Raw genomic sequence first — 23,139 nt, 5'->3', positions numbered from 1 at the left:
ACAGCGCTGCTCCATTAAGTTGGCAGGTAAGGTCTGCACTGCAATCCTTTCACTCCAACCTGATCAATTCTGCTTTTTCAGGACTGCTCTTATGAATCACACCATCATTTCTGGTTTGTCTTTAAGGGCAGGTCCTGACACTTCAGCCTGAGCTCAGGTGCTTTCCCCCCAACTCTAAAAGGATGATTGCATGGACTTGGACTCCTTTTGGCTGCTTCTCCTCAGTGTGAGGCAAATCAGAGGGGAATGTTGGGGCTGATATGTGTTTTTAAAAAAGGTTTTCCAAATCCATGACCAAGGGGGAAAAGGGGAATTTCCAAGCTCTGCCCCACTGAGACCAAATGATGGGGTATGTAATTAATGAGAACCACAAGGAAGATGCCCACAACTGCCCTGCCTGTTTGATGACTTTGGGGGCTATTTTGTTGCTCTATCTTAAGATTTCCCAGTCTATGAAGAGCTGAACCACTGGGGATGTCAGCCAATCATCAACAGAAGCCCACAAACTACCCAGGAGGTGACTTCTCCCACACAGCAAATCAGATTCTGAACCCTAGAAATCCAACATTCCTCCTCCTTCAGGTGAAACCCTCATCCCAGGTGCTCTTAGCCAGTCAGAACAATTTGTCTCCATGAGTGCATGGAATAATTGCAGGATGAACCTATTGGAACCACGAACCCCAATAATTGCAGGAAATAACTGCCTTCTTAACCAATCAGGATCTACAGCTAGCATTCCTGAGACCAATGGGCGAGGCACTCACCGTGCTGCTACCCAGCCGGTCTAGATATACATCTAGTCCACCACTGAGACAAGTAAACCGGGTGCCTCCAAGACAGAAGGAAACACCGCTGGAGGTTGCAAAAGGACCAGCTGAAGATGGGAGGCCGGTTCTGTGTCATGCTACTGCTGCTGGCGGTTGGGGCTCAAGGGCTCATGAGGTGAGAGAAAGCAAGATGTTTCTTAAGCTCCATGGTGGGAGAGGTTAGTGGGGTATTCCAGTAGCTAGAATCCCTATGTGGAGCGACAGTTTTGAGTGGGTCAGGGATGCTAGACCTCCAGGAGATGATGGGACAACACCGCTTAATTTTAAGCATCAGCTGGTGCAATGGGTAGCTTGAGTTTCCTGAAAGAGGCGTATAGTCTAGTGGAAGGCAAAGAGACAGCTCAGTTTTAGTAGAACATAGGGAGCTGTGGTATACTGAGGGCTTATCCGCACTACTCTTTCCCCACTGCTTCCCCTGGGGGAATCTTTAGGGTGCAATCGGAGCAAATGGCAATTTGGGTTTTCCCCAGATTGCCATTTGTTCTGATTTATCACTAAAGAGTGGGCTCTCCCTTGGAAAGGAGTAGGGCAGGAGGAAAGCTGCTCAGACCTGCACTTTCTAGGCACAGCACTAGCGGAAGTGTGGACGAGCCCTGGGTCAGACAATTGGTCCACCTAGCTCAGTATTGTGTTCACTGCCTGGCAGTCGCTCTCCGGAGTTTCAGAGCCCCTCTCCCAGCACAGCCTGGAGATGCCAGGAATTGAACCTGGGACCTTCTGCATGCAAAGCAGGTGCTCTACTGCAGAGCTACAGCTCTTCTTCTTCTTGCATGGGGATGTTCCAGGTTCAATTCCTGGCACCTCCAGTTAGGTCTGGGAATGTCCTCAGCATAGGCACCAACTCCTAGAGGCTTAGGTCCCCTCAGCCCCCACAATAAAATATTTGATACCAGAGTTGATGGGCATTGCTACCTTTCCTTCTTTTCCATGTTCGGACTTCCCGACAAGCCCTGTAAACAAACTTATAAAAAGGTTGCTCGATGGCAAGAGAGCTGGGATTGGGCAAAAACCTCCTACATTGTTCCTTGTGATTGGAGGAGAGAGAGAGAGAGAGAGAGAGAGAGAGAGCGCAAACTGGGCAGGTTTACGGAGTTCTATTACAACAAGTGAGGAAGCAGTTCCCAGTTGATTATCATTTCTAAAAATTAAACTAGGAGCACCTAATTCAGATGACTTGGAGGGTAAAGCTCCACACCCATTGTTGTTGCTGTTGTTGAATGAATGAATGAATGAATGAATGAATGAATGAATGAATGTTGATTATCACAGCTAAACAGCCAGCATAGGTTGCTGTTGTTGTTAATTCACCCTTTACCCCAAGGTCCCAGAGCAGGTTACAACAATCAAAATATTTAAAAGCAATTTAAGACAACTTACTGTTGCAGAATTAAGGTGGGTCCTAAAAAACATGCCCAAGCAGGCAAATGCACAATTTTGCAGCCAACCCTCGTTGATTTTAGGCAGGAGGGATGGGGAGGAGGCAACAAGGTGCATAGAAATTTGGGGATTTTGAAGAGTTAGATTCAAGTCCCTTTTAGCTTTAATAATTCAGAGTAGCCAAGGACCAATCACCAGTCACCCTTATAGAGCTATTTGGGGGATAAAAAGGGGGGTAGGGGAATAAACCTTCACCAGCACTAGGTACCTCTGTTGCTAGGATTGGAGGCAGGGTTTATCTGGCACACACATCCCAAATATTTTATTCAAGTTGGCATCCCTGGTCCCCAGCCTGGAGAGCCTCTGCCAGTCAGTACCCAGCTAGATGGACCAATGGCCTGGCTTAGTATCAGTCAGATTCCTATGTTCTTGTGCAAGAGAAGAGCGACTCACTATGGTTTTCCACTACAGACTGGGAAGGGAGAAGGGACTATGGTTAGAATGGAAGATCAGAAATCTCTTGGGATTGCAAACCAGCGGGTTGAAGCAGAGGGCGATGGGCCCCTGAGAGGTGATGAGGGAGAAAGAAGGCAGGTTGTTTTGTGAAAGGAGGAAGACCTTGTGAAATGCAGCAGCAACATTAAGAGCCAGGCTTAGAACTCCAGGATTCTCAGGAATAAAGGTTTGGATTAAATGATAGTGGCAGGCAAGGTTATGCTGAAAACAAGGTTCCCACACCCTTTTGCCCTCCTGAAGACTGCTGTGCTGAATTACAGGCAAAAATTCAACAGGAGAAGCTTTCCTCATGCTCCAGCTCCATACCTGGAGAAACGTTGCCTTTTGAACTTGTGTCTGTCCCTAGCAAGACCTCAGGGATATTGGAGGGTCCAGTCCAGGAGAGGACTGGATTAGTGCAGGACTTCCCATGATGTTGGTTTTCTAAGGGTGCCTCCAGACTGCCGGTATTCTGCTGGAGGGATTCAGGCACATAATAAGTAGATTAAAGGCTCTGCAGAATGAATGCTGATTGCCATATAAACGCCCTGTAAACAAATTAGAATGAATGCTCAATAAAAACAGGAGGCAGTCTTAAACCCCCTCATAAGCATTGTGCAAACAAACCAGAGAGCAAGCCAAATAAATAGGTCACTGGAGGATCCCCTAGCGTTGCCAGTCTGAGTGAGGTTGCCAAGTGACATGCTCCTCTGCCTTTAACAGTATGTTGATGTGTGGAAACCAGCCACTGAAGCTTTTTCTGGGTACAGAGCTAAATGTTATTGCTTGCGAGCGTCTGCCTGTCAAATTTTAAATCCCACCTTTCCTTCAAGGAGCTCAAGGTGACACGCATCATTCTGCCCTGCCCCACCCATTTTGTCCCCATGACAACCTTGCAAGGTGGGTTAGGCTGACCAAGACTAAGGTGACCCAGGGAGCTTCATGGCTGACTGGGAATAAGAACCCTGGTAACGCAGGTGGTCCTAGGTCCAGCACTCTAACCACTGCACTGCGTTGTCAAAGGCTCAGGAGCAACAGAGGCGGATTATACTACAAACAGAGAAGTTGGCACCCCTCTTACCGAGGCACAAGCACATTGTTTTCTGAGTGGGGAGTTTCAGGTTATCAGTTTGACAGTGGGAGTTGCATGATGTCACACCAAACCTTTACCTAGCACACACTTCCTGTCTGCGCAAGGTGCTCGGCCTCAACGCTCAGTGCTCCGTTCTGCTGAGCCAACATCCTTCCGCTTCCCAGCCCATGTAGGAATACATTAGCCAAAGAGCAAAACAAAACACCTGAGAGCAGCCCTCGTTAAGAAGGCCCCTGTAATTATGACACCGATACTTGGCCATCACCCAGCTGCAGGTAGGAGGGTTGGGCAAGGGAGATAATTACAGATATGCTGCGCTGCTCATCAACAGGCAGGGCAGGACATGTGCGCTGGGGCAGTGAGGCCAGCCCTTCACCTGGGATTGAAATCAGAGCTGGCAGGAGGCAGCCCCTGGAGAAGATGTGCTTCCCTGCCTCTTCCATAACCACATGGCAGGGATCAGCTCCCTCTTTTGCATAGGGCTCAGATGACTACCTGGAACCCAGTGGGTGGGGAGTTTTCCCTGGCAAGAAAATGGGATTATCCTGGAAGAACTTGGTGGGCGTTATGCTCTGCATGACTCTTACCTGCCCTGTCCTGAACGCAGAGATCTGGCAGCTCTTTATTTGTCTTCTAGTTTTTTTTGAAGACAGACATATACAGTGTGTGTGTGTGTGTGTGTGTGTGTGTGTGTGTGTGTAAAATAGAACTTTATTGAGGTTGATAATGAGCCAGCAAAATTTTCGCCAACTTCTGCCAGTCACAGAAATAGGATTCTACAGTACTATATTTTGCTCTGCGTGCTTTTGGAAGAGCAGGGGTTTATTATTATTATTATTATTAATATTATTTGCACTAGTGTGGCTATGAAAAAAAAGGGGCCATTTTACGTGCCCTACCAGTTTCTGGCTCAGTACTGCTGTCACCCCATAGACACCCTCTCCCTTCTAAAATAACCCAGGGCCATTCTTAAATGCAGGAATGCAGAACTTGTGACCCTCCCAGTGTTGCTGGACCAGGCCATATCCCACATCATTTACTTAAAGCACTCTTATGCCACTTGAACAGTCATGGCTCCCCCTCCCCCCAATAATATCGGAAATTGTTAAAGGTGTTGGGAGTCATAGCTCTGCGAGGGGGTCTCCTAACCACTCTTTACACCCTTAACAAACTACACTTCCCAGAATTATTTGGAGGAAGCTGTAAAATAGTGTAAAAGTGCTTGAGATGTGTGGTATGGGCAGCCCTCCTTGCCCATGCTGGCTGGGGCTGATGGTAGCTGGAGTCCAACAGGGCTGTTGTATGTTTTTAAAGGACTCAGAGCACAGGCCTATGACACAAGTTTGCACAAAAATTGCAAACACCCCCCTCCTTTCCCAAATAATTAATTCCATTCCTTTCCCAAATAAACCCAGGCATCCTAGACCTGGGCCCCATAGCTAGTGTCTGAAGTCTGTTTTTGTTTGGCCAAGTGCTTCCTCACCACCAACTACCCACCACAGGAAATGGGGGAGGGGGAGGGGGAGGACAGACGGACCTGTGTGGCTCTCCAAATGTTGTTGGACTAAAAGTCCCATCAGCCTCAGCTCCTCCCGGTGACCTTTATATTCAGCATTTATATTCAGCATTCATCCAGATTTGCCAGCACAAAGCTTACATGGTGGTTAGACATGGGGCATTTCCAGGCCACCTGTTTATTGAGCATTCATCCTGACTTGCTTGCAGATGACATTGGCTGATTAATGATGATTCATTACCATTTGTTGATGGTGTGGTTAGATGACATTGCATCAAAGCAATTGTTATCCCACACTTTTCCTGTGGGGGCGGGGCAAGGGGGGAATAGTTATAGTTCACTAGTGTAGGGTAATTCATGAAATACTTGGCCAGATCCCTAGATCCAAAGCTCAGGGCTAAACATACTCTCCAGCAAGAAAAAGCCCCCGGCAGTGTTTAAAAAGGCACAAAAGCAAGCAATAGTGTAGCGTGGGAATTTACAGTGTTAAACCTTTTAATATCCTGTCCACTACCAGAGCTTCCACATTTCTATCCCGCTTAGAGTTGATCAGACCATACACCTTAGTAAATTTTAAAATGCTTTACCTACAACATTCCAAAGGTCAGGTTCATGAATCTATCCATACAGCAGCAAGTGAACACAGGCAGGAATCTTGGGGTACAAAATATAGTGAAATAGCTCTAAGCATGCGGTCTGAGCTTGTAGCGAGCAAGCTCATGCATTTCAGAGAGTTCACAATGTTTGCTCTTTTCCCATGTGAGGGGGATGACCTAGCAGCTGAATATAGCAATTCTGCGGTCTTAACCCCTTCATGCATTAACTAGCCCTATGATTGCTAGTTATACAGTATTTGATTGTAATTTCCCACATTTCCCTGTCACTTTCATTATGGCAAAAAGTTTGATATTTTGGGGAAGCGGGTTTGTTGTGCAAGACCTCCCAATCAACTATAACTGGGCATTGAGAATTTGCCAGTATGTGACTGAATCCCACCAGAACATAACAACAATCTGGAAGCATCCCATGTCAAAACTTGCTTGAGTAGTTCTGATTTCACCAGGCAATTATACAACACTGAATATTCATCCTGCATTCGTCTTGATTTGCTAGCAGGGTTTTTATATGTCTTCCCATTATTCATTTGTCCTTTCTACGTGTTTCAATACATGTTCACATCACTTTCCTAAACCAAAACCAAAATGGATTTGTTGCACTAGGGCAATAGAGCGCTTTAATCCACTTTACTTGTGCAAATCTCAGATGCCTCCAGGTGGTTGGTATTTTGCAAAAGTGATTCAAGTGCATACTGGAACATTATGCAGGAAAATTGTCCCATAATTAAATCTATAAGCCTCCCTCCTCAACTAACTCCTTCACATTTTAGCCCCCATAGTCTTCTAAAAACAATAATTAGGGTCTGAGACAAAACAGTAAGGGGAAAAAGGTCCCTCTCTCCCTGTAATTTGAGCACTTAGCTCCTGTACTTCACTGCAACGAAGCCTTAAGTTTGTGTAACTGAGGTCACATCCACACCATGCATTTAATCCACTCTTACACCATGGAGTCATGGAGAACCTTGGGAACTGTAGTTTGTTAAGGGTACTGGGCATTCTAGGTCTGGGAGGGTCAGCACCCTTAACAATTTCCAGGATTCTTCACTGGAAGCCATAACAGTGCTTGAAATGTAGGGTTATTTTGGCACCTGAAAATCCCACAAGCACGAATTTGAGGGCCCTGGCAGCACCAATACAATATTTAAATAATAGTAGTAAACAAAAGACTTGGTTTCCCTTTCACTGCACCTAAAACCTGCTGCCTGAGGCAGCCACCTCACTGTCTAACACAGGGGTCAGCAATCTTTTTCAGCTGTGGGCCGGTCCACCTTCCCTCAGACCATGTGGTGGGCTGGACTATATTTTTTTGGGGGGGGGAATATGAACAAATTCCTATGCCCCACAAATAACCCAGAGATGCATTTTAAATAAAAGCACACATTCTACTCATGTAAAAACACACTGATTCCTGGACTGTTCGCGGGCCAGATTGAGAAGGCGATTAGGCCGCATCCAACCCATGGGCCTTAGGTTGCCTATCCCTGGTCTAATGAAAGGGCTGGTCCTCATAATGCATTCCTCCTGACAACTCTCCTTTGCTTATTTTCTTCTCCTTGGCAGGATCCCGTTGCAGAAGTTCCCCTCAGTCCGAAGCCGGTTTGGCCGCTCAGGCCTCCCCATCGCTGACTTGTTAAGACGAGGAAGAGTCAGGTCTGGGTCATCCTCGGAAGAAGGTTCTGTCGCCCGCCAACGCCTGCACAACTACATGGATGTAAGTGCCCACGAGTGGCAGATGGTGCCCATTGGGACAGGAAGGGCAGAAGGCAGGGAGCCCAACAGGAGGCAGAAGCAAAGCGCCTGACAGACACCAATTGATTCTAGTTTTATCCCCATTTTCCTCTCTGCTGATTTCTGAGGGGGAGGAAGCTGATGGGCCGTGCCCCCAGACCCCCCAAATGGTGGGGGTAGGCCGAGCTTGTGGGGGGAGCAATGTCCCATTTGCCCTAGTGGAACAACCCCCAGTAGTGCCCACTCACCTTCCCTAGGGTATGGACAGAAACTAGGATTGATGGCACCTTGTACAGCCCCCCTGTCAAACCTGGCACCAGCCCTGGGAAATGGGAGGCCATTTTGGGAATTCTGTGTTGACCCCTTCCTTCCCCATTCTACCCTAGGCACAATACTATGGACAGGTCTGCATTGGAACCCCAGAACAGTGCTTCAATGTTGTCTTTGATACTGGTTCGTCCAATTTGTGGGTGCCCTCCTCCAAATGTTGCCTGTTTCACCTAGCATGCTGTAAGTTTATTTTTTATTCTTATTGGCTTTCCTCACAAAAGTGACCCCAAGCAAACCCACAAGAGCAACAAAACACTAAAACCAAGCATAACAAACAGCTGATAAAAACCTGAAAACACAACTATACAACATTCTTGTTGCCTTGTAGCTCAGTCAGTAGCGCATGAGACTCTTAAATCTCAGGCTCATGGCTTCAAGCCCTACGTCAGGCAAAAGATTCCTGCATTGCATAGTTGCTCCTCCTGTAACACGAGCAACACTGGCAAACCATTGATGCTTGGCTTTGTTTTCTGTTCAAACTAGGATTTATGGTTTGTTTTGCTATCCCTTCTGCTAGCAAAGGAGCAAAGAGGGAGCATCTTCGCAATCAAGGTTCACCGTGATGTGTGAATGCAGCTACTACAATGCTATTTTTATCAAAAGAAAACATGTCGTCTTGCCAAGATGTTTTCCCCCAGCCAATTACCCACTTCCAACCCGTTTTATAAAAATATCAAATATTGGGAAAATATTGCTTAAACAGAAGAGTTTTACAGTGCTGTAACACTATAACGCTAATTTTAAAACAATGAAAAGCTGTCATTACAAACATTTTCCTTCTAATTAAACACTTCCCATATGCACTTCTGATCAAAAACAAACTTTTAAAAATATATATATTTCTTGGGTAGCAATGCACAATCACACTTACATAAATGAGCTTTCAGTGCTAAATTAATCAGCGATATAAGTACCTATTTATATATAGCTTGAAATCACTCAGGCGAACTGAATCTTCTCTTTATTCACGCACAGCTGCTCTGTCACAATGCCCACTAGTGGTGGGGATGTAGCATAGCAGCAGAAACACACAGAAAACGATACTGTACCCATGGTAGTGTGGAAAGTCAGTTACAATTCTCCTTGTCGCTTCCAGGAGAAGAGTAATGGCTTATTCGTGCTCAGGGCATCAGCCTGGAAGAGGGATGGGGGAGAAATCTGATTCAGTTCGCATTTGAAGCCAATCGGTCAAATCTGCCCTTTCTGAAACAATATGAGAACTGAAACAGAGCCATCCTTTCAAAATTTCCATTTCTCCAAATGTTGTGATGCAACTCTCCCACCAAACAGTGTTTACAAAAAACGTATGATAGGGGGAAATACACACACACACACACAACATATTCAGGTGCATTATATTTGGAAAAATGCTTACTGTACAGAAATGTGCACATGAATCAATACCACGTACAAATAGGTGGTTATTTAGGAGACCTTTGCACTAAAATGCTGAATTATTTTCATGTGGATGTTTTGTTTTTCTAAACATTGCAAATGGCTGCAGAAATGTATAGAACCGAATTTAAGACTGGAACAATGGGAAATTGAAAGAAGTATTCTGGAAGCAGCCCAGAATAAACACTGTCCTGAGTGTCTTGCACCAAATGACGGTTCCCTAAATAAATAAACAGAAAAATACTAGGGTCAGAGATAGTAATGAGGTTCCGGGGCCAAATCTAGCCTCCCAAGAGATGCCAACCAGGCCCCTGTTGTGGATGACTTGAGAGGCTGATATAAGATTTATATGGCCCTACACTGGTTCCATCTGAGACAAGAGAACTTGCTGGCAGCCCATTGTAAGGGTTATGGGTGAAGTTGGTGTTAGGCTACGCTTCACCCTCTCCTCAAAGTGTTGCCGTTACCAGTGTTCTAGAGCCCGAGTGAGGATGTGGATGTGGCCACTGCCCCACCCTCCACTGGCTATTTTTGGCCAGAGGGCTGTGCCGGCCAGCTGCCAGTCACCTGACATCATACCACATCAAGCAATTCTGCTTCAAAGGAAGAATCGGGAGTGCGCTAATCTTCCTTGGCACTCCTGGGTTGAATTCAAACTTCTGCTGCACTGGCTCGCCCCTTGTAAGCCCTAGCTCAAATTCAAGCCAAAGATTCCTGCCAAAAGCAAGGCTTGCATTTGGGCTTTCAGCAGGAACCTTGGCAGCTGCAGGTTGAATTCCTGGGTGGAAGTGATTCCGGTGAGGCTAGGCATTTGGTACCCACTTTAAAAGGTGCCCAACCCCACTTGCAGATGAACCACCAGAGCATCATAACTCTAAGGCTCCCTGTCGTTCCTTTGCAACCCTGGCTTTGCTTACCTCACACCTGACACCAGATGATGTCAGGTGGAGGCTTGGGGAATAACAGACTGACAGGCAGCACAAGTATCCCTAGTTGGCCTCACTTGACCTGAGATTCCCCATCCTTGCTGTGCAGCCTTAGGGAGGAAGGCCTTTATACTCTTCTTGATCTCAAGAAAAGATTGCGCAATTGTTGAATGGTAACAGGACAGTGTCACCTGTAAGGTAGCTGCTGCTAAGGAAACCATAAGCTTTGATGATGATGGTAATAACAACAATATTTTAAATAAAATGTTCCTGGGAGCTAGAAGCACTAGAGTTGAAACCAACCCCTATCCTGCCACCACACAGACAGCTGCTTTCTCTCTCCTCAGGGGTACACAGTCACTACCGGGGCTTTTTCTCCTTGACTCACAAGGCCAACAAAGCCAAATTTGCCATTCACTATGGAAGCGGGAGTCTCAAAGGATTCTTGAGCGAGGATGTTCTGAGGGTGAGTACAGGGGGCTCAGATGCCTGGGTTCTTCTCCAAGAGGCAGAATAAGCTTAACCAGTGGGGGAGGGAAGATTTCTGTATGATTTACCTTCAGAACGTGACTTCAGTGCCAGGTCAGCCCTGGAAGTTATGATGGGGAGGGGATGGAGGATGGGGGAAAGCACCCAAGCATGCAGGGTGTATTTTCCTTCACACCGAATCACCAGCATCGGCCCACAAGTACACACACCTCTGTGATAGCTTCTAAGAGAGAGAGGGAGTTGTGCCTGGGAAATTTGCACTCCTTTTTATTAAATGGTGGAGACCATGGCCCTTTGGTTGTGAAAGTGATGAAGAGACTAATGTTTTAAAATGTTATATACATATATGAAGGTTCCAGCTGTTGTGTTGTTGTTGTTGTTATCCAGGGACAGTGTCTGTATTCTGGCCCCTGATCCCAGTAAATCACTGCGTCTATTTTTGCCTTTTGAGTATCGTGAATGACATTTAAAAAAACCACAAAAACCCACACAGCCTTTATCCTTTACCCCTGAATAACTGTAAGGCTGACACAACCAACTAGGTTTTCATAGCGTTCTTGAAAAGCTCACCATGGCTTAGGCCTCTGTGTACCTTCTGTGTGGCGAGTGCATTTTTGTGTGCCAGCAATGCCTCTCAAGTACCATGGGCATAACTGGGCTTCCGCCAAATCCTGTAGCCCTTCAGCTTTCCATAACTCTGGTACAGGGATTACACCCTAAATCTCTGAGTGAGGCTGAAAGCATTTTGACTTTGCTGCGCATACATGTAAACAAAGGCTTAAGAACTGGTTGTCTGTGGCCTACCGGGTGGAGTGGCCAGCTGCCAGGCCCCTTCACTACCTACTAAACATGCATCACTGTAAATGCAAGGGAACTTGGGAAGCTGCCTTATGCTGAGTCAGACCCAGAGGCACAACCTTGCGCCCAAGGTTGAGGGCGCCCAACACGTGTTGCACATATGGGACGTCATGTGTGTGTGATGCACGATGCATGCATGACGTCACATCATCAGGGGAGACGAAGTGTGGAGCCAAGCACAGCCTGGCTTCAGTGGCCACTGGCTCCTCCTCTCTCGTGCTCAGGAGAAGCCTGTGCTGCACTCAGCACTGAACTCGTCTTCCTCCACCCTCTCAACACTGAGGGGGCCTGGCCCCTTGCCAACAGATACTGAGGAGGACAAAGACTCCCCGGCCCTATAGAGTTGGTGCGCCTGGTCACACATTGGCCCACCTCATTATTATCTATGCTGATTGATAGTGGCTCTCTAGGGCTAATCTCAGATAATCTCAGGCCTACCTGGAGATGCCAGGGATCAAACCTGCATGCAATGCAGATGCTGTATCACCAAGCCATGGCTTTCTGAAGGCAGCCCTGTTTAGGGAAGTTTTTAATGTTTGAAGTTTTGTTCGGTTTTTAATGTTCTGTTGAAAGCCGACCAGAGTGGCTGGGGAAACCCAGCCAGATAGGCAGGGTAGAAATAAATTATTATTATTATTATTATTACTATTACTTATTATTATTACTATTACTATGCCCAGGACATCTTGGGCATCCAAGCCGGCCCCGCTGAGGGCTGCTCATGACCAATGGGCTTTAGCTGATTCATTACTGAGGATGAGTCTGAAGTGTTTGTGTTTACCTTTGGAAGGCATGAGAAAAGTGAGATAGGCTTTCCTTCCAGTGTAACCTCTGACAGCTTCTGTTTGTTAAACTGTAAATTGTCTAAGGCTTACTACTCCAACATCCTCCAGAAGGCACTTTGAGAGATGTTTTGAAAATAGGCAAACTTATTTAAATTATATTGATGGATTACAAAGTTACATGACTAATCAACTAAAAATCTTGCAGTGGCTATGAGCCTTAATTAAAATTATTCAGACATTCATCATGGCAATTTATATATATATATATATATATGGCATCATTACATGAATGTAGCACTTTGTGATATTGCCTAAGCAAATCCTAAGAGCAGAGCATATTTCAAGATAGTTTCCTCTGCATTTGGAGAGAGGAACTGTGGTTTGCTTAAACTATGTTTCGGAACATGCCAACATCTGAAACTGCAGTTTGATCCTGGCTTACCTTCACTATAGTTTACCAGATTATAATTTCTGATCTCTTCCTCTGGTTCATGAAAGAGAAGGAGGGGGAGCACACAACCCAATGGCTTGCCATGATTCATTCACATAGTGGGAAACTACTGTCTCCTGTTACATCTCAACCCAGCTACAGCTGAATCCCAGTTTCTCTTCTACTAGAAAGTAAGTACTGGATCTGAAGGAAGAAAGACAGGTGACACCACACAGGTATTCAGGGACAGAGCTCTAGGCTTAAAGATGCAGCAAGAGGATGCTAAAGCCTTGGTCCTTCAAAACTGAGTGTTGTAGTGGGTATCAGGTTTTTCTAATTCAGAGATATGTGAGTATCTGGTCGATGGAGCAGAAGACATGATGCTTACCTTCTCTCTCCTCAGATTGGCAACTTAAGCATTCAGAACCAGACATTTGCCGAGGCTACAGATCTGCCAGGTTTGGTTTTTGTAGCTGCAAAGTTTGATGGCATCATGGGGCTGGGGTATCCCAGCATCTCAGTCAACAATATCACCCCACCCTTTGATAACATGATGAAGAATAAGCTGCTTAAGAAGAACGTATTCTCCTTCCACCTCTGCAAGTAGGAATCCTTCATGTTACCTCCTCCTTTCTCTCATCTCAGTCTTACCCTTCCCAAGTCCCAATGCATCCCTTTAGAGATGCATCCAATGTTAGCCACAATCAGAGTAGACTCGTTGGAATTAATTGGCATGACTAATGTAGCTGTTAACGAAGCTCTGGCATAATAGGATCAAACCATCGAGTCCCAATTAATCTTGCTGCCCTATTCTGGACCAACTGAAGTCTCCAAACCATCTTCAAGGGCAAAAATTTACAGTGCATGAGAAACTATTTGCTTTTCCTTCTCAGCTGCTGTTTGCATTGACTTAGTCTTTCCTACACTGAACATGCCCTCAAAAATATGCTCACATTTCATTGGATGTTAGGATTAGGCACACTCTCTCCATTCTCAACAGAAGAGAAGAACAAAGAGCTTCGCTTAGCAAGCACAGTGGTGACCAATGTTGGTGCCTTTTCCACATTGACAGGGGGTGGGGAACATGCCTGCTCCTTTTTGCTCTTCTAAATGTGGCCACCATTTTGTCTTACTTGACACACCCCATGGCAGCCATTTTGTGACTGGCACTGAATTATCAGAATTCCAAATGCATCCACTGGCCCAAAAAGGTTGGCAACCTCTGGCCTAAGTAAGCTATTAAGAGGTACTTTGAGCCGATGAGTCATCTTGTTGCAGCAGGGTAGCTCTGGGTGACATCTTTTTATGCAGGAATATGGGCTGTCAGTTTTCCAGTTGGCATAACATTCTTCTTTTCAGTGACTCACAAAGACTGGTTTAGGATTCTGAAATGCCTCTGTGTATACAATACAATTAAAGAGAATGTTGATTGCCAGGTGGAGTTCAGTATGTCCTGCCATGTATATATTCTGGGTGGATACCGTCACACATTATAGATACATGAGTGGGATGATGCGGATATTTTCTGTGCATTTTCGGTTGTTCCTCATCTAATGGCAGGTGGTTCCATCACTCTGGTGTTTCATGTAACATGACATCTTTACTGGGTCTGCTTCTTTTTGGTGACAGAGTACTGGAAAATAACATTGTTTTGGTAGTGTCCTTGCTGTTGAACAATTGGAGAACCCAAAAAGTCCCAAGTTCAATTGCTAGCATTTCCAAGCAGAGCTCTTGTCTGAAACTTTGGGTAGCTGCTCCTGGTTCCTAGAGACAATACTGAGCATGTTTAGCCATTGCTCTGACTCAGTATGGCAGCTTCCTATGTACCGTATTTACAGCTATACAGGTTCAGTAGGTGATGAACAAGCAGGCCAGGTGGCTACTCTACCCGGAGGCCATGGTCAATCATTCCTAGCCCCAAAGCAGTGTCGGTCCATACCCTCAAGTTCAAGATCTTAAACAGCTATTTCTGCCAGCCAAGAGCCTCTCAGAAACCTTTCTCAGTCAGAGTCAGCACTAAAACTCAAACCACAGTTTGTTCAGATTCAAACTGTCCCTTTGAGACCCCACCCAATGATGGATGTGACATGTTAGAGGAGCATGGAGCAGCCATTGCTCATCAGAGTCCATTGTCCATGAGGCAGGGTTGCCAACTGACCAGGGGTTGGGATGGCCTGACCTGCTCCTGTACCCTTTAACAGAAATTCAACACGCAGAAATCGGCAGGTGAAGCTTATAAAAGGAACAAGATTAAAAGAACGTCATGGATTTGAGTTATTGTTTGCAATTCCACGTGTTCCCTTTGAACCACTCTGAGAACTGTAGCTGCATGAAGGGAACAGGGGTCTCCTGGCAATCCTCAGCTCCCAGAATTCCTTGGGGGAAGCTATGACTGTTTCAGGTGGTATCATAGTGCTTTCAAGGTATGAATGTGGACTTAAGTTGCCCAGAGGCAATCTATACATTTATGCCAATGTTTATTCAACCACTTAGAGGTGTGAGGGTCCCCCACCGCCCCGTTAGGTGGCTCACAAGTTTTGTTAAGTAAATAAAATTTCCTTTCCTCTTGCTTGCCTGCTCCACACACATACCCATTGTTGCTCCTCAGAAGAAGCACCTTTTGACCCTTCTGATTCTTCTCCTAGCACTGAGAGCGGCTACGAAAACAACGGTGGCGAAGTGGTTTTCGGAGATATCAACCACGATGCCTACGAAGGGAAGCTCCACTACATCCCAGTGTCACGTAAGGCTTACTGGCAGATCAAGATAGACAAGTGAGTGCCGCCATTTATTTCCTGATCTGTTTCTGGGATAGATTTATGTATCGCTTAATCATTCACATTTCCAAGATGGCGCACATAAAAACAAAACAATTAAAAGCCGCCATAGAACTGAACGCTACCTTAGAACACATACTGGAATAAGAAAGTCTTCTGTTGCGTGGCAAGACTGAGACTAAGAAGGAAGAAGCGGACAGGCAATGCTGCCACCCCCTGCACTGGCAAGTGAAGGCTGGGTGAGGTTGCTGGGTAAAGTGCCACTCTTGCCCCAGTGGACCAGCCTCTGCTGTGCATTATTGAACTGTCCAATTTTATAACTGGGTTTCCCCGCAAGGTCAATTTAGCATGCGAATGTGGATCAATTTTATTTTTATTAGACATTATATTCCATTTCTTTCTAACCGACTTAATTGTTTCAAGGGTCTCCCACATTTTCAAATATTTTGGTCCTAATATTGTCCAATCCACCACAGATGCTGTATACGTATATTCTAAAGTTGCCCAGGTTGGATAGTTAACACCAAATATAGGTTTCCAGTCTTTGGCACATGGCAATTAATAAGCACGATGGTATACCAAATCCGAATTTGGATTTATTTATTTTGGGCAGAGATATTCTTGGAGTTGCTGAACTCCAAAGACATTTCCTAAACAAACAAACAAAATATTTTTTGAAAATATGTTCCAGATATATAAACTAGAAGTCCTCTCAGAATATAAAATTTTGCACGAAGAGTTGAAGGTTTTTTTCTATCCACTTTTGATTGTAGCCACACAAACACTCTGCCCCCCAAGCCATGCCTGCTGCCGCCAATATAGATTCCAGAAGACAAATAAACCAGAAATCAACTCCTGCTTTATTTAAAACAACCAGTGTTTAAAAATTCAAACAACAAACCATTAATTTTAAAAAAATATTGACATCCTGAATGTGCAGTGAACAAAACACTTTTGCTGATGGTACTTGGGTGTAGACCTAGAGAATAGTACTTCAAGTCATCAGTGAATAATAGTTATAATTGTCAAACATATTTCAACCTTACAGCCTTCCTCGGTGGCATCAGTGTCTAAAATGGCAGATTTAGCTGCTTGGGAGTTTGATAAGATAATTCAGGCTTGCATCCATCCAAATTAATGTCCTAACAGTAAATATATAATTGCATTTCCATTATTCAGCATGACTGCAATACCCCCCACCTGAAAAAGATGTTCTAAGCAAGGCCACATATCTCTATTTGCCATCTATGAGAAATGTTTGTGTTTAAAGAATAAATGTGAAGCCTAATACAGGAAACACTCTACCCTCTGGCCTCTTGGGTACAGCAGTCCTTTCCTCTCAGTGATGCCAAGTTGCAGTTATCCTGGTGGAGTTTTCCGCCAGCCCATCTGGGGAGTTCTGCTGGCGTGGCTTCATCTCTGCCAGTGGAGATACACAGCCTTTGCCAACCTGGAGCCTGGCAGATGTTTTGGACTACAATTCCCATCAGCCAGTGCTGGAGCTGATGGGAGTTGTAGTCCTAAACTTTTTGCAGACACCAATTGGGGAAGACTGCCTTAAGGATGCTGGGCTGGTGTAATTCAGATATAGGATCTCGCCCTAAACCTGAATCGCATTCTGGCTTTTCCAGACAACCACTTTACAGAGCAGTCGTGCTGATTAAGGATATGTTCACATTAGGGACTTGCAATGCGATGAGGGCATTTTCCCGCCCACTGCATTTCAAGCTGCATTAGCATGGTGTTGTTCACATCAGAGAGTGGGTGGGGATGTCTTCACCGGATGTACATGGCCTTTTTGGTTTCCCCTGACGAGGTCAAAGCCACCATGGTGCAGCCATTAGAATATCAGGCTAAGATCTCAGTGACCAGGGTTCGAATCCCCACTTTAGTCATGAAGCTCACTGGATGACTTTGGACCAGCCAGTCACTATCTCACAGCCTAGTCTGCCTTGCAGAGTTGCTGCAGTGGTAACATGTGTGTGAGAAGGGGAATCATCTGTACTGCCTGAGCTACCTGGAGGGAAGGTGGACTAGAAATCTAGCAATATAAAGATTTGGTATTCTCACCATAGTAGAGTATGAGTATCTAGCAAAAGAGTTCACCCCACATCAGTGTGTGTGTGTGTGTGTGTGTGTGTGTGTGTGTAATTTGCAAGCCATTGTTCTGATTTACATCCTCCCAAGGCAGCCAAAAAAAGCATAATATTACAATAAAATATAAAATTAAATTTCAAAAATGCAAGAAATCAGCTCTGCATTATTGAAATCTAACAACCAGTATAAAACAATTTCCAGAGCCTCAGCTATAAACCATGAGCTTTGAGTTTTTGTGTAACACCGGACTGGAGTTCCATATGTTACCAACATTGCTAATGGTCCAGGGTTTTTTAAAGATATTAAATAGGTTGTTTGTTTTGCAAGAACACCACTAACCACAAGAGGGCAGTGCTGGTGCATTTTCAACCAACTTTCCGATATACAGTACTTGCTCCTGTTTCCTGAGGTTTCTGCTATTTTTGTACTATGCGTGTTCTCTTGGATATTATTTCTGTTATTGTTGTGGAGGGGGGTTTTTATTGTAAGTTGCCCTGGAGGCAAAAAAGCTGAAAGATGGGAAATCAAATGTTTTCAATGAATAAATAAAAATAAAGATGTGCTGAGTGGAAGCGGAAAATTCCAATCAATCCACGCAGCACCTTCAGGGAAAAGTCAATCTCTGGAAACCTGACATCAAGGACACTGCTAGGTCCAAAACAAACTGGGGACACAGGCCCATGACCCAGATTTTGCAGATGGGCAAATTAAAACAGTGGGTGGTTCAGGTCTTAGGCCACATCCATATCCTACATTTAAAGCACTCTTAGACCACTTTTAACAGTCATGAAGAACCTTGAGAACTGTAGTTTGTTAAGAGTGCTGGGAACTATAGCTACGTGAGATCAGCTACAGTAGTTCCTAGGATTTTCCAGGCCTGTTAAGAGGTCTTTAACTGTAACAGTATAGAGAGAAACAGCCCACGCAATTTTTATGCAGGGGGATCAGTGCAAAAAACAAAACAAAACCCAAGGACTCAGGTCCCTAACAAGACTCCCTGCCTGATATGCTAGTTTTCTTGGTGCGGAGGTTTATTTATTCAATTTGTGTGTGTAAAGAAGAAAGAGGAACAGCCCAGACAAAGGTTCATCCCCTTCATCTGCTGTTGGTGAGAACTAGATCTTAAACTGCCAATCCCAAGCTCTTTCAGCGGTGTGTATGAGTTTGGTGGTCAGAGTCCTCCTGCTCACTAGCTTCTGGTTGTCTGGCCACAGATGTGTCCTCTCAACTCTCATCAGGCCTCCAAAACACCGTGAATAAAGGCTGCCAACCACTTTCGTTTCCCTTCTGTGTAGGATAACTGTGGAGAAGCAATCTAAGAGTGAAAAATGTTGGCCGTGGAGGCTGTTTGACAAGGACAATTCAACGAAGTTGTGCAAGGACAGTTGCCAAGGCATTGTGGACACTGGCACTTCTCTTATCACAGGGTCTAGTGATGAAATCAAAGAGTTGCAGAAGGCCATTGGGGCTGAACATATCATGGGAGGACAGGTAAGGAAGAGGCAACGTGTCTCGGATCCTTGAATGACCCATCCAAAACAACAACAACAAGAAAACCTCCATGCAGAGCCTTCCAAATTAACAAATCCACCCCTTGGTTCTGGTTTCATTGGCTTATTCTCTCTGCTGTCAATCTGTCGGTGTGATATCCCATCATACTCGAATGTGACCAGGAAGCAGAACTCAGGCTAGGGTTGTGCACCTGAAGGAGTGAGTTTATGCTGGACCATTTTCAGTGACCAAAGTCAGCAGAGGCGGGAAGCAGACTTTGTTTCTATTCCAATGGTATACCCAACATTCTTTTGCTTTCTTCCATATGAATTGGAAATCTTATTACAGTATTTTCACCTTAAAGTCCTGCACTTAAGAGGCCAGCTTTGCAGTGAGGCCAAAACCTGCCTTCCTTCCCCGACCCTGGGGCTCTTCCTGACCACCTGTTTTTTTATCATTCATCCTGATTTGCTTGCACAAAGCTTAGCATGGAGGTCAGACTATGCCTGGTGTTTGTTGAGCGTTCTTTCTTGTTTTTTTGCGGGGAGGTTATTTGACAAGGAACAGCATCAAACTGTGGGGTTCCCTCCTTTGCTCCACATCACTGACTGCCAATGGCAGGGAAGGTCGCCCTGTGATGATGCAGCACACTGCATTTGGCTAAGGAGAGAAGATGCAATCCCAAGGATGCCATTTTCAGAGACAGCTCCTCATCTGCCGTGGAGTCTAGTACCTTCAACTTCTGGCAAAACGCGGTGGTGGGAGTGAGTGGAGTTTGGGGTAAATGCCCTAGCATAGAAGAGGTGTGTTAAGAGAAGAATGGCTGTCCAGTCTCTTCCCCTTCCCTTCCTCATGGCACTCTCCCTTTCCCCACCACAGTATGCAATAGATTGCAGTAAACTTCCTGAGCTACCAAACGTGACTTTTCATCTTGGTGGAAAGCCCTTCGCTCTGACACCAAAGGACTACGTTCTTCAGGTAAGAGAGGCCAACACAAGACCTTTGAGGAAATGGTGATGGCTTTAGCAGAGGGTTGGTTAAGATGATCCTTGGGATCCAATCAAACTTTACAATTCTGTGACTCTATGACTCTAAAGTGGTATGATGGTGCATTAAGTGTATAATGCAGATGGGGCCTTAGACCCTAGGCAGTGACAGTCAGTCCGACTGGAGAATACTGGCCAAGTGAACCCATGGGTCAGGCTCGGTATAAGGTAGCTTCCTATGTTCCTCAGAATTCCTGAGTGAGAGTGAGCCCACACCTTGTTCAGGAGTATAGGTGGGGGAGGAATTTGGTTAGCATTTTAATACACAACTCCCTAATTTGCACTTCTTGAGACAATATGCAGACCAAACACAGCTGTCTTTCAAAATCTGCAATTCTCCATCCAAATAATACATACATAAATGTCTACATTCGGGGAAAGTGAGCATAAAAATGCACATGTTCATGAAAATAACATTTTTTAAAAATGCATTACAAGCTAAATTGCTTGCAAAAATGTGTGTGTTGGGGGAATTTCCATGCAAAAATGAGAATAGCTGCACATTGCTGGGCATTGGACTAGATGATCCTCAGGGTCCCTTCCAAATCTACTATTCTACGATTCTATGAATATAGGGAGAAATTTCCACTAAATGCTAATGAATTTTCATGAGGATCTTTCTTTAAATAATGCAGAGGTGTGGGGAATTGAATTTAAGATAGAAAAATGGGGGAAAGGGGAAATATTCAAACTGACAATTACTCAGCGGAAAGGACTATAGTGGCATTGCCTAAAGTCTCTAAAAGCCTGTAAGCCTCCTGCGACGGCCTCTCATTGAACTGTGCTATTTCCCTCCCATCTTCACAGATAACCCAAGGAGGAGTGACTGTCTGCCTCAGCGGCTTCATGAGTCTTGACATCCCTAAGCCCACCGGACCACTCTGGATCCTGGGTGACGTTTTCCTCCGGCGCTTTTACTCAGTCTTTGACCGAGATAATGACCAAGTTGGCTTAGCTGTCTCCAAACAAACCATATGCGGTGCAACTACAGCCGCAGTAGCAGCTACACCAGCTCCACAGGGCACAACTCCAGCTGCAGCCACCACAACCTCCGGATGTTAGCTGTCCAGTGTTCCAAGTGCTGAACTCAGGAACGCAGCAGGGTTGAGAAGTGGGGTGTGTGTATTTGCATAGCAGCAGGGGTGGGGTTCCACAGCATGGGATTTGCAGTCGCCCTATTTCTCAGAACAGCTCCTTTTTAAAAAAACAACAACACAAGTTTCTAATCATGGTGGCAGAGGAAAAGATGATGCACCTTAGAAAGTCCCCTTTGAACTTCAAATACATTGCTGTGTATATCAAGTGTGCAGGGCTTCTCCCACCGAGTTCTCCTCTTCCATCCTCCTCCCCAGCTTGCTGATCCTATGCATGTCTACTCAGAAGTAATTCCGGTGATGTCAGAGGGACTTTCTTCCAAGGAAGTATGGCTGGGATTGCAGCTTTTAGAGTCCTGTTTGCTACAGCAAGCAGGACAGCCTCAGACAATGGGATCAACAAGCTGGTGGGGGATAATGCTTTCTTCATGTGACTTGATAGCTCACGGCTTGATGAGTCACCCTTGGATATTTAAGGTGATGTAACATTCTGAGCCCATAGCACAGGCTTTGTGCTTTGTGCTCAGAAGGTCCCAGATTCAGCCTCCGGCATGCCTACCGAAAAAGAGATCTCGGTTATCAGGACTGTGTTACCAGATCTGCGAGTGCGTCTGTATGCATGCATGTGCAAACAAGTATCCTACATGCATATTCACAGAAAATCTAATTTTGTGCAATTAGCAATGCTACCCTTGGGAACTGTACTGGAGACGATTGTGTGTGCGCGCGCGCACACACACAAAATTGCTTTGCTTTCTTTAGCACTGATTTAGCAGTGACCAATAAGGATTCAGTATTAGTGTTCTTGCTCCTGAAATATTAACATTTGTAATATGAGTAGTGCAAATATTGCAATGCTGCAACTGTAATATTTATTCATAAAAGAATAAAGTCTGGAAGGAAATAACACATCAATATAAAAATTATTTTAAAAGCCACCATCGTTTCAGACGCTTGAAATGCCGCTACAGAGTCTTACAGGACAGAAAGGGTTAATAATGCTGGTGGAGGCTGATGGGAGATGTAGCCCAAAACATCTGGATGGCATCACCTTGGGGAAGGCTGCTCTTGTGGGTAATGCCTTCCTTTCTCCTTCATGAGAATGGTTCATAAGCCCTTGTGCATTTTGAAATTAATATGAAATGCTTATGCTTAGGATCAAAGCTCACCTAACATAGGAGGGTGCTTGGATTTGCTTTGCCAGGAGCAGCACTAGGGACTGATGAGGGGAGGGAGAGAGGCTTTCACTCTCTCACTGAGTACTGCAGCACTCCTCCCAGGCCCCCACTTGCTGTGGCATGCCAGCCTATCCTGGCCGCAACATCCATCAGTATTTGCCCCCTGAATCTCAGCCGCTCCATTATAAAGTTCCCATGCCTCGCTTCCACAGCTGCTGGGAATGCGTGGACCAGACCCGTAAGTGGCTCATAGCACGATGGAGAGGATGATCCATGTGGAGTTGGTGGCAAGTCCTTCTGGACATTACAGAAGGACAAGCAGGGCGGCTTGTTTCTCCATGACATCAGTGTGCACTTCCCAAGGGGACTGATAACGTTCTTAAGAATTCTTGCAACTTTTAAGACTCTTGCCCTGACATAGCATCTCACGTCCCAAGCAAAGTCAGAGTTCTTCTAGCCAAGTTAGCCTACTAAGCTTTTGTGTTTGTTTCCTAATGTTTCTAGTTGTGTTCTTGTTCTGTTTCCCAGCCCCGCAAATAAACGCCCTTTGTTTAAGAAGTCCTGTTTTGTCTTGGATTACTGAAAAGTCC

At 45.3% G+C, this 23,139-nt stretch overlaps 1 protein-coding gene across 1 annotated transcript; it reads left to right on the top strand.

The window, feature by feature from the left end:
* Window positions 1-791: 791 nt before the first annotated feature.
* Window positions 792-23,107, top strand: LOC309355285 (cathepsin D-like). Its single transcript, XM_081886019.1, has 9 exons — window positions 792-942; window positions 7,486-7,636; window positions 8,040-8,163; window positions 10,652-10,770; window positions 13,270-13,469; window positions 15,512-15,640; window positions 19,036-19,231; window positions 20,111-20,209; window positions 21,085-23,107. Exons 1-9 carry the CDS (start codon window positions 881-883, stop codon window positions 21,337-21,339), a joined length of 1,335 nt encoding a protein of 444 aa, XP_081742145.1. The 5' UTR covers window positions 792-880; the 3' UTR covers window positions 21,340-23,107.
* Window positions 23,108-23,139: the final 32 nt, after the last annotated feature.

Source organism: Podarcis melisellensis, assembly GCF_964234715.1.
Source record: "Podarcis melisellensis genome assembly, chromosome: 13".
Lineage (NCBI taxonomy): Eukaryota > Metazoa > Chordata > Lepidosauria > Squamata > Lacertidae > Podarcis > Podarcis melisellensis.
The sequence above is the reverse complement of the archived record's forward strand: the minus strand, read 5'-3'. Positions and strand labels throughout refer to the sequence as shown.